General features: G+C 35.9%; 1 protein-coding gene across 1 annotated transcript; it reads right to left on the bottom strand.

Moving 5' to 3' along the window:
- Positions 1 to 3,189: 3,189 nt before the first annotated feature.
- On the bottom strand, positions 3,190 to 4,236 carry LOC112779322 (galactose-binding lectin-like). The gene has a single exon (XM_025823564.3). It carries the CDS (start codon positions 4,178 to 4,180, stop codon positions 3,359 to 3,361), a length of 822 nt encoding a protein of 273 aa, XP_025679349.1. The 5' UTR covers positions 4,181 to 4,236; the 3' UTR covers positions 3,190 to 3,358.
- Between the last annotated feature and the right edge of the window lie 10,944 nt (positions 4,237 to 15,180).

The raw sequence follows: 15,180 nt of genomic DNA, 5'->3' as shown, positions 1-15,180 counted from the left end.
TATATTATTACTCAAAAAACATAAAAATAGCCCATAAAACATTATTAATCACAAACTTACAATTAACTTCAGCCTCTCCATAATCTTCATGGCAAATTGATCACCCTGGACTTTGAAATTTTCCAACTTAGCATAGATTGAATGCAGCACCTTATCAGGAGCATTTTCCCCCAAATAAAAAACCTGGCAAATGAAAATCATATATATAAACTTAAGACTACAAACTTCAATTGAACATTTAACTAACAATTGTGAAATATTTTATATACTTATTTTGTCTCGTATATAAAGCTAATGAGACATTACAAATAACACAACTCATACCTGTTTCTCATTAAGAAGAGTTCTATATGTTTTCAAGAGTTCCCCTCCGAGAAACTAGTTTTAACTTTATAAACTATTGTTGACACCATCTAGCATCTCACAAGGAAAGGCCCTTTGTATAGGGTTCCAAACCTGCGCACCCTGATTTCAAATTTCTATGTTATTAGTAAAGCCTAAATTTATTGAAAACTAAAGCACTAACTCTATAATAATTATAAAAATAGCAACCTTTCGCCTTACTTTTTGTTCTTTATTACATCAATTAATTATTAATTAACTAGGAATGCTATAAGTTGAATAATTGTGCACAAAACATAAATGAAATTCGTATGTAAATTTTCATATTTTAACCCCAAGGAAACACACCCTGACCTTAAAGCCTAATAAAAAAAAGACCGAAACTAAAACCAAATTAATCAGCAAGTGATGAACATTATAAGAAGAAATGAACAACTCACCAACGCCATGGCTTCGCTTGGATGAAGACGGTGAACCTGTTAGTTCCTATGAAGCACGGACACTTCGCTGAGTTGTCGTGTCCGCGTGTCGGACACATTTTGGACACGACACTCGCCCGACACGCGTGTTTGCTGATTGCTGTGTCTAAATCGTGTCTTAATAAAAAATAAAAAATTCTTCACCGACACGCTTGGACACACCTAAATACCATCACGTGTTAGCGTGTTCAATCTTATTCTTAACATATATTTTTAAAATAAATTTAGATATAGTATATATTTATTATTTATTAAAACAAAAAATATTTTAAATACTTGATATAATTAAAATAAGATATTAAAATAATTAAAAAATTAATTTATATTTTAGTATTCAATAAAATATCAAAATACTATTATGATTTATCTAAAAAATACTTTATATTTTATATGTATGCGTGTCCCAAGTTTTATAAGATTTTAAAATTGCGTGTCAGCATGTCCCGTGTCAGTGTCAGTGTCTGTGCATCATAGGTTAGTTCAATCCAACCAAAAAACACAAAAACTCAAAAACATAATCACCGGAGGATTCGGACTATGAGCAACAGCGGATCTAGACGGCAATGCAATGATCTGCGAAAAAACTAATAATTTGAAATTAAAGCACATAATAGACAAAAAGTCAGAGAAATAGATAAGCAACATTAGATTAGAGAGGCTTAGTTAACATCCTAATAGATATAACCAAATCGACGCTATTGTTACCGGAGAAGAATTTACCTTAGGAGAGGGCGCTGAGAAAAGAACGACGTGATGCGAGCAACCGCAGATCTGGACGCGGATGTGACGATCTGCGACAATGGTTGAACGAGCAGAGGAAGAACGCAGCGAGGGGGCAGACGCTGACGAAGAATCGAGGAGGCGAGATGGCGTCGACGAGAATGGCGTTGACAAGAACGGCGCCGACCAGGACTCGCCGGAGAGTAAGGGAGGCGGCGAGAGAGACACTGTGATGAGAGAGCTCAGTGTAAATTAAGGTTCAAAAATGATGTTTTCTTTTAATTTATTTTAAAATTTAATTTGTTTAATAAACCGATTTGTCAACAAAAAAAAAATAATAACCGATTTAGCAACCAATTAATTTATAACTTATTTTTTAGTGGTTACAAATTCGGTCACTAAGAATTACAATAGCGACCGATTTAGTGACCGATTGCTCTAATCCCATATTTTATAGTTGGTCGCTAAAATCGGTTGCTATATTATCCCTTAGCAACCAATTTAGCGACCGCTACCTTAGCGACCGAATTAACGACCAACTATTTTCTCAGCCTATTTTTATATCGGTTGCTAATTCGGTAGCTAAATTATAAAATAGCAACCGATTTAGCGATTAACTACTTTAAAAGTAGCATTTTAAAATTAGTCGCTAAATTAGTTGCTATTTTAACACTTAGCAACTGATTTAGTGACCAACTTCTTAGCGACCGATTTAGCGACCAACAATTATTAAGACTGTTTTTATATTGGTTATAAAATCAGTCGCTAAATTAAATATAGTGACCGATTTAGTCACCAACGGATCCAAAAAGCCTTTTTTGTTTTGATTACTAATTCAGTCACTAAATTAAAAAATAGCGACCGATTTTAGCGACCAAGAGTGGATAGTCACTAAATTGGTCGCTAATTTATTACTTATACTTATTAAAAATATTTTTGGTTTGATATTAACATAAATACTACAACTTTAAAAAAATTAAGTGATAATTTTGATAAATTCAGTATTTTTAAAAAGTAAACAATTTACCACATCAATCCTTAATCTAATTGCAAAAATATGCTCTTTCATCTTTATATAGTTATTTACTTTGAAAAAATGTTAATTACAAAAGTTACAAACTATTTTGTAAGATTATACCTAATTAATTTTTATACTTATTCTCTTCTTTTAACTATTTGTCAATATATTTTATTTATTTTTTTAAAAAACAGTTTCATTAGAAAATCAACTAAAAAAGTAGTTAACTAGAGTTAAATAGTTGATAAATAAAAAATTTATTATTAAAAAAAATTCTCACTATCCTAATTTTTTAAATTTTAACACTAAAAATATAAAAAATTGATTTGAATTGGCTTATGTTTTAATTCGCTCTCTAAATTTTTTTCTTTCAAAAATTTAGTAAACATGTAGCTTGATTCTTTAAAACAAGCATATTAATATTATTGATTTTTTATGGAAAACATGCAAACTTTAAATTTTTAATATATTTATTATGTCATTATTAAAATTAAAAATTTTTACTCATGATAATTATTAAATTAATATTTCAGACTTTATTATTGAATCTGGGCATAATATAATTGGCCTGGTGAAAGGATGAATGAGAGTCAACCGAAAATCTCACACCCACAATCCATGCACAAAAACTATACCAAACTGGACCTGTTATTTTATTTAAACGGTCAACCGTCAGACCATGATTAGTGGAAATATTGAACCATACAACCTAATTATTAAACACAAACAAACAAAGTTGATAACACACAAAGGTCTGGTCTTTCTTTAAAAGTACTAGGTAGCGTACGTAGAAACCAAATCATGCACTTGCCATATTCATTATTTTCTTTTCGTTATTGTCGATGCTTCTTCTGGTTGTTGTTATCAAGGTTGAAGTGAAAGACCATGAACGGATGAGATGTATCTGACGACCGGCACGGGAGCCGGAGGCAGAAAAACCAAACTTGACCCTCTCCGGAAGCTTCGCCTTCAAATCAACAACTTGAGCAATGGTGGTAATATCGCCGTTGTCGTTGGTCACAGCAACACTCAATGTCTTTGTTGAAGAGTCATATATCACAGTCACTTTAACCACTGCTCCACTCACACTATTCCATGGCACGGTCTTCACCGAATCCACACTGTTTACATCAATTCCAACGTGATCAGTGGGTGGATCGTTGTACTCACTGTTGGAATAGGTATCAAACTCCACTCCAACAAAGTAACCCGCCCCTTTAGTGTCAGAGACGCCTAAGGTTCCACCACCAATACTGCCGGCAGGAATCTGCGTATCTTCCGGTGCAATGAAAAAGATGATACCGTCGGCAGGATCATAATCTTTGATATCCTTCATCTCGAAAGAGAAGGAGGTGAGGAAGCTGGCGACATTGCCGGTGGCACTGCTCCAAATGCGCACCGGCATGGCATAAAGAACACGGCCGACGCTATTTACCTTGTTGAGGTTCGTGAGTTGTATATTGCCATTTGAAAGAACAGTGACGTCACCTTGGAAATTTATTGCGGGGTTTCCTTCGCTGAAAGAGTTGAAGTTGAAGGAAACTGTTTCCGCTGAGTTCACCTTCTTACTACTTGCTGCTAGCAAGAGAAAGAAAGTAAGAAAAACACAAAATGGTTTCATGGTGCAGTGGGAGGTTGATAAGGATTGGTTTGGAATGGTTTTGATGATTACAACTGGGATTTCGTTCGTGTATTTATAGAGGAAAAAGTTGAATTTGCATGCATCAGGCCATCAAAAGTATACCAGAACTGAGTATATCATGCAGCATGGGAAGGCAACACCTCAGGGCTTAACAATGCCACCTCACAGTCTCACACTACCCAAGTATAAATATGCATATTGGATGGTGTATCATATTCATACTAGTAGTTATTATTGGACATGAAATTAATTGCTCAATACTATTGCTATGCCACACACACACAGATGTATACCCATTTGAGTGTACTCTTCCTCTCTATTAATTTTGGATGTGAACAATAAAGGTTTAGTTTCACATTTTTTTTAATATATAAATCCCTTTTTTTCCATCTCAATTTCTTTTTTTATTATTCACACTAAAAAGCAATTATAAAAATGTTAGGATCATCAGAATCTATTATTTTTATCATTACTTAGTTTTTAATTTAATTATTTTATAGTTTGATGAATTTGGAAAACTCCAAATTAATATTTGTGATGACTAAACATTATTAAACAAAATTATTAATTTTAATTTCTCATCTAACATATGTTAATTAATAATTTTGTGTTGCAGGTTTTATAATTGGGCCGAATTAAAAAGAAAGATCCCAAACCCAATAAATTAAAATTCAGCCCTATATAATTTTTGTTTTGTGATTGTTGGCTGAAAAGGTTTTATTAGTTGGAGCAGAATAAATTTTGTTACTATAAGCAAAGCTTTCCTATATGTTCAATGCTTGATCCAAATTTCATCAGGAAAGTAAATGTTATTATTGGGCCAAAAATTAAATGTTGCAACTAAGCCCAATTTCACATTTGATGAGAAGTTCCTCATGCATGATCTGAAACCCATGATAAAGAAAGCAAAAATTGCTTTCAACGGATCCAAGCACTTCACCATGTGATGGATTCCAAAATTCATTACATTGTCATTTAATGCATGGGAACTATGAGAGAGAAAGTTGCAGCTGAATTGATTGATGGCCATAGTGCTGCACGCCACTCTAAGCTAGGGAAGTAAAAGCAACTTTCACCAACTAATTGGTTTATTACATTTGAATTGCTTTTGTTTCAAGTTGTTTATTCTCTCTCATCTCTTTCTTCTTTTCGGTCAATATCCAGAAAATAAAGGAAGCCATGGAAGCTACATGGAGCTACCGAAATGAAGCTGCATGCATCAAGACCATCAAGCTAATGATGGCAAGAAAACATACTAAAATAAAAATGAGTTGTAGCTAAGATTTTCACCAAATATGGTTAGATTTGGTGAAGTAATCTTGAGCTCTTCATGCTCAAAAATGGACGATGAAGATTCGGCCAGCAAGGGAGATTCTTGAAGCATGGCTTGTCTTTGATTCTGCTCAACCACCACAGGAAGTAGCTAGAGTGGCGAAGTGATGGTTGAGGCAGAGATTGAAGCAGATGGAGTCATTATCATCATGAAGCATCAAGGGCCAGAAATCCATCTTGGAGAGCAAGCCAAGGATGGAGAGTTCGGATAGATGAAGGGTGATGATCAAGAAAGGACTAGAGGTAATTGCATGTTGGGTTTTGCATGATTATCTCTTCTCTCTCTATGTGGCCGAACCGGTTCTGTTTGTTGAAGGAGAAAGAAGTTGGTTTGGGTGTTGGCTTCAAGTGTGGAGGCTTCCCACTTCCTTAAAAAGAGAGAACAGCCACTGTTTGGAGCAAGGAGTTAGAAGTAAGCAGTGAGAGTGCAAGGCACAGGATTCTCAGAGCTACCTAAGCTTACAGATTTTCTTCTCCTTCAATGTATTTTGTTTAGTATTTTTCTGTTTAATTTTGTCATGTCTTGAGTCTCATGGAAAAAGAAAAACAGTGAGGTTTGTATGAAAAAGCCATAGAGCGGAAAAAGGCAGAGAGTGCAAAATTAAAAGAAAAAACCATAGATGTCTTAGAGTTCCTTTGTTTATCTATGTTGTGTTTCATGATTCTGTGGGAATCCCCTTGTAAGTTGGGTTAGCACTTTACAATTTGTAATCAAGTTGATTATAGTGAAATTCCATCATTGTTGTGATGGAGACTGGATGTAGGCTGCACTGCACTTAGCAGCTGAACCAGGATATATCTGGGTGTAATCTTTCTTCTCTCCTACTCCATTTCTATTTTCTACTGCAAAGGAGCAAAAACTAAAAATATCTCGTGCTAAGTGACGAGACAAAACGAAAAGTCTCGTGGCTAGGGACGAGACAAAAGAAAAAGTCTCGTGTCCAGAGACGAGCTAAAACAGAAAAGTCTCCTCTGAGTTCAGCAAGTATTAGCAACCAAAAAAAAGGGGGCTAAGATTCAATCCCCCCCCTTCTCTTAGCCACTGAAACTATCAATTGGTATCAGAGCTTGGTCTCAAAGAGATCAAACTTTGCAGCTTGGAGTAAAGATCCTTATGGCGGAAAACAGTGGTGCAAATGTGGTGTCCTATAATCTTACTGAAGGTCAATCAAGCAATAGACCCCCTCTTTTCAATGGGAAAAATTATACCTATTGGAAGGAGAGGATGAAGATATTTGTACAAGCAGTGGATTACAGACTGTGAAAAATAATCTTGGAAGGACCTCAATATCCAACTGTTACAAGTGCCGAAGGAGTTGTTTCTCTCAAACCAGAAGCAAGCTGGACAGAGGAAGATAGGAAGAAGGTGGAGTTAAATGCCAAGGCAGTAAACTTACTCAATTGTGCTATCAGTTTCGAGGAATACCGACGGGTATCAAGATGCACAACGGCAAAGGAAATCTGGGACAAATTGCAAATCACCCATGAAGGAACCACCATTGTAAAGAAGACTCGAACAGACATGTTGAATAGAGAGTATGAAATGTTTGCAATGAAAGAAGGAGAGTCCATTGATGAACTGTTCGAACAGTTCAATGCCATCATCGTTGGCTTAGATGCTCTGAGAATTACACACTCTGAATCTGTGCTAGTGAGAAGAGTGTTGAGATGTCTCACAAAAGAGTGAGAAACTAAAGCTTTAATTATTTCTGAGAGCAGTAGCTTAGATTCCATGACAGTTGATGATTTGAGAGGAGATCTTCTTGCTTTTGAAAACACCTATTTGAAAAAAGATTCAAAAAAGAAAGGAATTGTTTTTTCTTCTATGACTAACCCTCTGGATGAAGAATCCATTGATAACTCTTCTGAAAATGAGTTTGTGTTGTTTGCAAAAAAATTCAGAAAAATGGCTAAGCTCAAAAGCAAAGGCAGCAGCTCAAGGAGAGTGAAGAAAGACCTTAGCAAAGTGACTTGCTACAACTGCAAGGAAATGGGGCATTTCAAATCTGATTGTCCCAAGTTAAAGAAGGAAGAAAAACCAAAAAAAGGAAAGAAGAAAGGACTAATGGCCTCATGGGAAGACTTGGAGAATGACTCCGATGATGATGATGATGAAGAAACTGAGACCAAGTCACAAACATGTCTCACGGCAGACCACATAGATCAGGTAGTCTTTCATAACCCTAATACTGAAGATCTTCATCTTATGATAGACCACCTTTCTGAAAAAATAAGATGTTTTCTGCTGGAAAATCAAGAACTTGAACAACAAATTACCATTCTTAAGGCTGAAAACAGTTTTCTAAAAGAAAAAGTAAGAGAGGCCGAAACTGCTTGTGATCTTGTTGAAGAAAATAAGCAGTTAAGAGCCCAAGTTAGAAGCTGTGAAAATAACCATTATGTTCTTGCATATGTAGATTGTTTTAAGCAAAATAAAGAGTTGCTTAAAGAGGTTAAAAGACTTAAGGAAGACTTAGCCAAGTTCACCCAAAGTTCCGAAAATCTGAATCACATCTTGGCTAGTCAAAAATCTCTTTATGATAAGGCTGGGTTGGGGTTCTATAAATCTGAAAAATCACATTTCGAAAATATTACTTCATCTTCTAATAATACAAGATTTCAAGATCCCACCTACTTTAACAAAACAGCAACTCCAAGATTTTGTAGACTATGCAATAGGAATGGACACTTTCCCATTCAATGCTTTTTTGGTGAAAGAATGGTCGGTGATAAGGTTTATAAAATTGTTTTTTATTACAATGGCTTATGACATAGAAGATAGTTTAACGTAAAAGGATCCAAAAGGATTTGGATACCTAAGGTTACTTAAGCTTGTTTTTGTAGGTATGCCTAGCATCCAAAAGAAAAGAAAATATGTGGTATATGGACAGCGGATGCTCTAGGCATATGACCGGAAAGACAACCTTCTTCATAAAGCTTGATGAATATGATGGAGGGCTTGTCACTTTCGGTGATGATGCAAAAGAAAAAATTGTGACTGTTGGGAAAGTGGGTAAAAATTTCTCAACTTGTATAAATGATGTTCTCCTTGTACATGGCTTGAAACATAATTTACTTAGTGTTAGTCAACTATGTGATTTAGGTTTTGAAGTTATTTTTAAGAAGTTTGTTTGTTTAGTTGTTTGTAAGAAAACTGGGAATGTTCTTCTTGAAGCTAAAAGATGCAACAATGTGTATGGATTAACTCTTGAGGATTTAAAGGAACAAAATGTAACATGCTTTACATCTTTTGAATCTGAAAAATGGCTTTGGCATAGAAAGTTGGGACATGCTAGTATGTATCAAATTTCTAAGCTAGTCAAAAGAAATTTGGTTAGAGGAATTCCAAACATCAAGTTTGATAAGGATCTTACTTGTGACGCTTGTCAATTGGGCAAACAAGTAAAATCATCTTTTAAATCAAAAGATGGAATTTCAACCAAACGGCCATTGGAAATGTTACATATTGATCTTTTTGGTCCTACTAGAACTCAAAGTTTAGGAGGTAAACACTATGGTCTTGTGGTGGTAGATGATTACTCTAGATTTGGTTGGGTACTTTTCCTTGCTCATAAGAATGATGCCTTTCATGCTTTTTCCACCCTTTGTAAGAAAATTCAAAATGAAAAGGATTTGAAAATTGCCCATTTGAGAAGTGATCATGGAAGAGAATTTGAAAATCAAGATTTTGAAAAATTCTGTGATGACTTAGGGATTTTTCATAACTTTTCATGCCCTAGAACCCCCAACAAAATGGGGTGGTTGAAAGAAGGAATAGAAGCCTTCAAGAGATAACTAGGGCTATGCTATGTGAGAATGAAATTCCTAAATTTTTGTGGGCTGAAGCTGTGAACACAGCATGTTATATTTTGAATAGAACAATCATTAGAAAAGGATTAAAGAAAACCCCTTATGAGCTATGGAAAGGAACCCCTCCAAATCTTAAGTATTTTCATGTTTTTGGATGCAAATGTTTTGTGCTTAATAATAAAGAAAACCTTGGAAAGGTTGATCCAAAATCCTATGAAGGAATGTTTGTTGGATATTCCACCACAAGCAAGGCCTATAGAGTTTATCTCAAGGAGCATAGGACAATAGAGGAATCCATACATGTTACTTTTTGTGATTCTAACTTAATTCTCAGTACTGTGATAGATAATGATTCAGATTGTGAAGAAGCTGGAACAAGCAAAGAAAATTCCAAATCTGTTCAAAATGAAGAATCTGTCAGTCCAGTTTTGTCTCGTCAGATTAGAGGAGAAATTTCCATTTTGTCTCCTGAGCAGACACGAGCAACTGAAACAGTGAAACCACCAGAAGCTCATCAAAGCTCTACACCTGTCCGAAAGCCTAGAGAATGGAAGTCTATGAGGGGATATCCTCATGACTTCATCATTGGTGATCCCTCTCATGGTGTAACAACAAGATCCTCCACCAAAAGGCAAACTGAACCTAGCAACTTCGCTCTCTTATCACAAATGGAGCCCAACAATGTTAAACAAGCTCTTGAAGATCCATCATGGGTCAAGGCCATGCAAGAGGAACTTGCTCAATTTGACAAGAATGAGGTTTGGACATTAGTACCTCATCCGGATGGTAAGAAGGTAACGGGTACTAAGTGGGTATTTAAAAATAAACTTAGTGAGGATGGACAAGTTGTTCGTAACAAGGCTAGATTAGTGGCCCAAGGTTATGATCAAGAAGAAGGTATAGATTTTGATGAGTCTTTTGCTCCGGTAGCTAGAATGGAAGCAATTAGATTGCTTCTTGCCTATGCCGCCCATAAAGGTTTCAAAATGTTTCAAATGGATGTTAAGTGTGCTTTCCTTAATGGCTTTATTGATAGAGAAGTGTATGTGACACAACCCCCCGGTTTCGAACAAAAAGAGTTTCCAAATCATGTTTTCAAATTAACTAAAGCTCTTTATGGTCTTAGACAGGCTCCAAGAGCTTGGTATGAAAGGCTTAGTGCCTTCTTGTTGGAAAATCAATTTCAAAGGGGTACCACCGACACTACTTTATTTATTAAAGCATCTAATGATGACATACTCCTTGTTCAAGTTTATGTTGATGATATTGTATATGGATCGGCCAACATTTCCTTGTGTGAAGAGTTTAGAAAACTCATGACTAGTGAGTTTGAAATGAGTTTAATGGGAGAGCTTACTTTCTTTCTTGGCCTCCAAATTAAACAAACTCCTAGTGATACTTTTATTTACTAAGGAAAATATGCAAAAGAACTTACTAAAAAGTTTGGCCTAGAAAATTCCAAAGCAATGGGTACACCAATGCATCCCAACACAAAACTTGAAAAGGATGATGATGGTCAAAATGTGGATGAAACAAGGTATAGGGGAATGATAGGTTCACTCATGTACCTTACCTCCTCTAGACCGGACATTGTCCAAAGTGTGGGTGTATGTTCAAGGTTCCAATCTCACCCAAAAGAATCCCATCTCACGGCTGTTAAGCGCATCATTAGATATATTAAGGGAACTTGTGATTATGGATTATGGTATCCTAAATCTGATGACTTTTGTGCAGTAGGATTTTGTGATGCAGATTATGCGGGAGATAGAGTGGATAGAAGAAGCACGTCCGGCATGTGTTGCTTCCTTGGAAGCTCACTCAACATGTGGTCAAGCAAGAAACAAGCCACAGTGGCTTTATCCACTGCTAAAGTAGAATACATTTTCGCATCTGCATGTTGCACTCAATTAATTTGGTTAAAAACACAATTAGAAGATTACAAATTAAAAATCAATAGTATATCCTTATTTTGTGATAATATGAGTGCTATAAACATTTCAAAAAATCCTGTTTTGCACTCAAGAACAAAGCACATTGAGATAAAATATCACTTTATTAGGGAACATGTACAAAAGGGAACTATTGATATTCAATTTGTAAAATCTGAAGACCAAATTGCTGATATTTTTACAAAACTCCTCTATGAAGACAGATTCTGTAGCTTAAGAAAAAAGTTTGGGAATGTTTGATTTAAGTTTCATTGAAAATTCTTGAATTTTTTAACACTGTCCAGTTTTGTCTCGTAGGTTTGGACGAGATAAAATACATAAAGGAGCTGTGGTCAAGGGGGAGGCAACGCAGAGTTCAAAATTTTATGGGCCCCACCAAAATTTCTTGACCCCACCTTAACAATTTTGTTAGTTATCTCTCTATGCAAATAAGAATCTTCTTCCTTATGTCATCATATCCTATTGGAAGTGGTTATTGTCAAATCAAATCCCTCTCTCCATCTAATCCCTTGATTTAAGGCAACAACTTTTCAGTTTTAGATTTCAAAAATTAAAAGAAAAATCATTTTTGAGTAATAACCTCTCCATAATGGTCATTAACCGCTCACTAATGGTCATTACTTCCACCAAATTCTCTCTCCAATCCTCATTTAATGTGTCTCTCACCTTCCTTCTTCCCCACTCATTCAGTTACCTCACCAACCTTTCATATTCGGTTTTCTCCCATCACCATGAAAAAGAAAACCGCGCCAAGAAAAAGTGAAAGGCTCCTATTCTCTGAAAAACAGTCTACTCCACAATCTCACACACACATTCACATCCATTCTACATCATCTTCATCACCCTCACCTCCTTCAAAACGCACAGACGCAATGAGAAGAAAGGTCATTGCCACAAAAACTTTCTCAAGGAAGAAGAAAAGTGTTCCCGTGGCAGAAGAAGAAGAGTCTCATACTTCTCCTATCCCTTCCCCTCCACAATCACCACCAAAGAGATCAACTCCTCATGCATCCGGAAAGAGTACTCAAAAGACTAAGGGTTTTGCTCTTCACGACACAACCGAACCTCCAAATTTGGAATCCCTGGAATTCAGAAACAAGTATGGCAAGACTCACTCCCACTTTGATCCTAGCAGATTCAACTCTTGTACTTCCTTTGAGTTTCACAATGAGGTTATGGAAAAACGTCATCTATGTACAACCTACCTTGTGAATCTCGACACTCTCACTAACAAGGGCATCAACATCTCCTCTCTGTTTGAACTCCTAAACTGGAAGCCCCTTCTTCTCATTCAGAAACCAGTCTATCCTGGCCTAGTCCGAGAGTTCTACGCCAATATGCGGCTCATTGACAGCACTCTTCATTCCTATGTCAAAAGGGTTCAAATAGCCCTTGATTCTGAGACCATTGGAGCGACCCTGGGCTTCAAGGATGAAGGACCGCGAGCGTATATGGTAGACAAATGGGATATACAAGTCGGTGTTTCATACAAAGCAGTTCTTCAGCACATCTGCGAGAATCTTTCTGGCTTGCATGGAACGATTCCAACCCACAAAGCTCTAGGACCAGTCAATTCTCTGCTTCACCGAATCATCACCCATATTTTAACTCCCCAAAGCGGCTCACACAACCGAGTACATAATGCCCCTTTGATGACAAAAGGGGGAGAAAAGCTGAAAATTGAAATATGAAAAATAGGGGAGGAGAAAATAGAAAACAGGGGAGAAAAGCTGAAAATTGAAATATGAAAAACAGGGGAGGAGAAAATAGAAAACAGGGGATGAAATTTTTTGTTGAAAATTTATGATCACCCTTGTTATATTTGGTGCTTGATGATAATATTGAAACTGCATTGTGTTTGCTGATTTGCTTGATGATAATATTGAAACTGCATTGTGTTTGCTGATATTGTTTAATAATGAGTTGACAATGCATTTGTTTTATGAAGAATGGTTGATAATTAACCGTGATGAATGTATACGCATGATTAAAACTCTGTTTTCATCTTGGTTAATATGCTTAATTTTTTTGACAGTTCCTTTAAACCATGGAAAGCATAAAAAAACTGCCATGTTTTTGACCATATGTGCTTCAAATATTTTTCTTACCATAATAATGCTCTGATATCTTGTTTAGAAAAATATTTGAATAAACTTTCTTGTTGATTGGTGTGTGTAAAAAGTTTGAGCAGTAAATCAGTTTATGATATCAAATGAGTTTTGATTATCAATTTAAAATTGCTCATAAATCAAGCATTTAGCATCATATAATATGCTAAATAACATTGTTCTTGAAGCTTGATTAAAATGTTACAGGTTAGTGCTTCCCTTAGTAAAATAAGCATACATCAAGGGGGAGCCATGTGACATTTAGAAAGGGGGAGAAATTCAATCTTCAAAGGGAGTATTCTTTACTCAATTTTTAAAAAAAAAAAAAATTCCCATTTCAATTTTAAATGTTTGTCATCAAGGGGGAGATTGATGAGTTTGGAAAACTCCAAATTAATATTTGTGATGACTAAACATTATTAAACAAAATTATTAATTTTGATTTCTCATCTAACATATATTAATTAATAATTTTGTGTTGCAGGTTTTATAATTGGGCCGAAATAAAAAGAAAGATCCCAAGCCCAATAAATTAAAATTCAGCCCTATGTAATTCTTGTTTTGTGATTGTTGGCTGAAAAGGTTTTATCAGTTGGGCCAGAATAAATTTTGTTACTATAAGCAAAGCTTTCCTATATGTTCAATGCTTGATCCAAATTTCATCAGGAAAGCAAATGTTATTATTGGGCCAGAAATTAAATGTTGTTGCAACTAAGCCCAATTTCACATTTAATGAGAAGTTCCTCATGCATGATCCGAAATCCATGATAAAGAAAGCAAAAATTGCTTTCAACGGATCCAAGCACTTCACCATGTGATGGATTCCAAAATTCATTACATTGTCATTTAATGCATGGGAACTATGAGAGAGAAAGTTGCAGCTGAATTGATTGATGGCCATAGTGCTGCACGCCACTCTAAGCTAGGGAAGTAAAAGCAACTTTCACCAACTAATTGGTTTATTACATTTGAATTGCTTTTATTTTAAGTTGTTTATTCTCTCTCATCTCTTTCTTCTTTTCGGTCAATATCTAGAAAATAAAGGAAGCCATGGAAGCTATATGGAGCTACCGAAATGAAGCTGCATGCATCAAGACCATCAAGCTAATGATGGCAAGAAAACATACTAAAATAAAAATGAGCTGTAGCTAAGATTTTCACCAAATATGGTTAGATTTGGTGAAGTAATCTTGAGCTCTTCATGCTCAAAAATGGACGATGAAGATTCGGCCAGCAAGGGAGATTCTTGAAGCATGGCTTGTCTTTGATTCTGCTCAACCACCACAGGAAGTAGCTAGAGTGGCGAAGTGATGGTTGAGGCAGAGATTGAAGCAGATGAAGTCATTATCATCATGAAGCATCAAGGGCCAGAAATTCATCTTGGAGAGCAAGTCAAGGATGGAGAGTTCGGATTGATGAAGGGTGATGATCAAGAAAGGACTAGAGGTAATTGTATGTTGGGTTTTGCATGATTATCTCTTCTCTCTCTATGTGGCCGAACCGGTTCTGTTTGTTGAAGGAGAAAGAAGTTGGTTTGGGTGTTGGCTTCAAGTGTGGAGGCTTCCCTCTTCTTTAAAAAGAGAGAACAGCCACTGTTTGGAGCAAGGAGTTAGAAGTAAGCAGTGAGAGTGCAAGGCACAGGATTCTCAGAGCTACCTAAGCTTACAGATTTTCTTCTCCTTCAATGTATTCTGTTTAGTATTTTTCTGTTTAATTTTGTCATGTCTTGAGTCTCATGGAAAAAGGCAAACAGTGAGGTTTGTATGAAAAAGCCATAGAG

This window comes from Arachis hypogaea, chromosome 19, assembly GCF_003086295.3.
Source record: "Arachis hypogaea cultivar Tifrunner chromosome 19, arahy.Tifrunner.gnm2.J5K5, whole genome shotgun sequence".
In the NCBI taxonomy this organism is placed as follows: Eukaryota; Viridiplantae; Streptophyta; class Magnoliopsida; order Fabales; family Fabaceae; genus Arachis; species Arachis hypogaea.
This window is presented reverse-complemented; position numbering and strand designations above follow the sequence as displayed.

Bases quoted from the DNA above. Each gene is read 5' to 3' on its own strand.
- LOC112779322 (XM_025823564.3), bottom strand. From the start codon at position 4,180: ATGAAACCATTTTGTGTTTTTCTTACTTTCTTTCTCTTGCTAGCAGCA.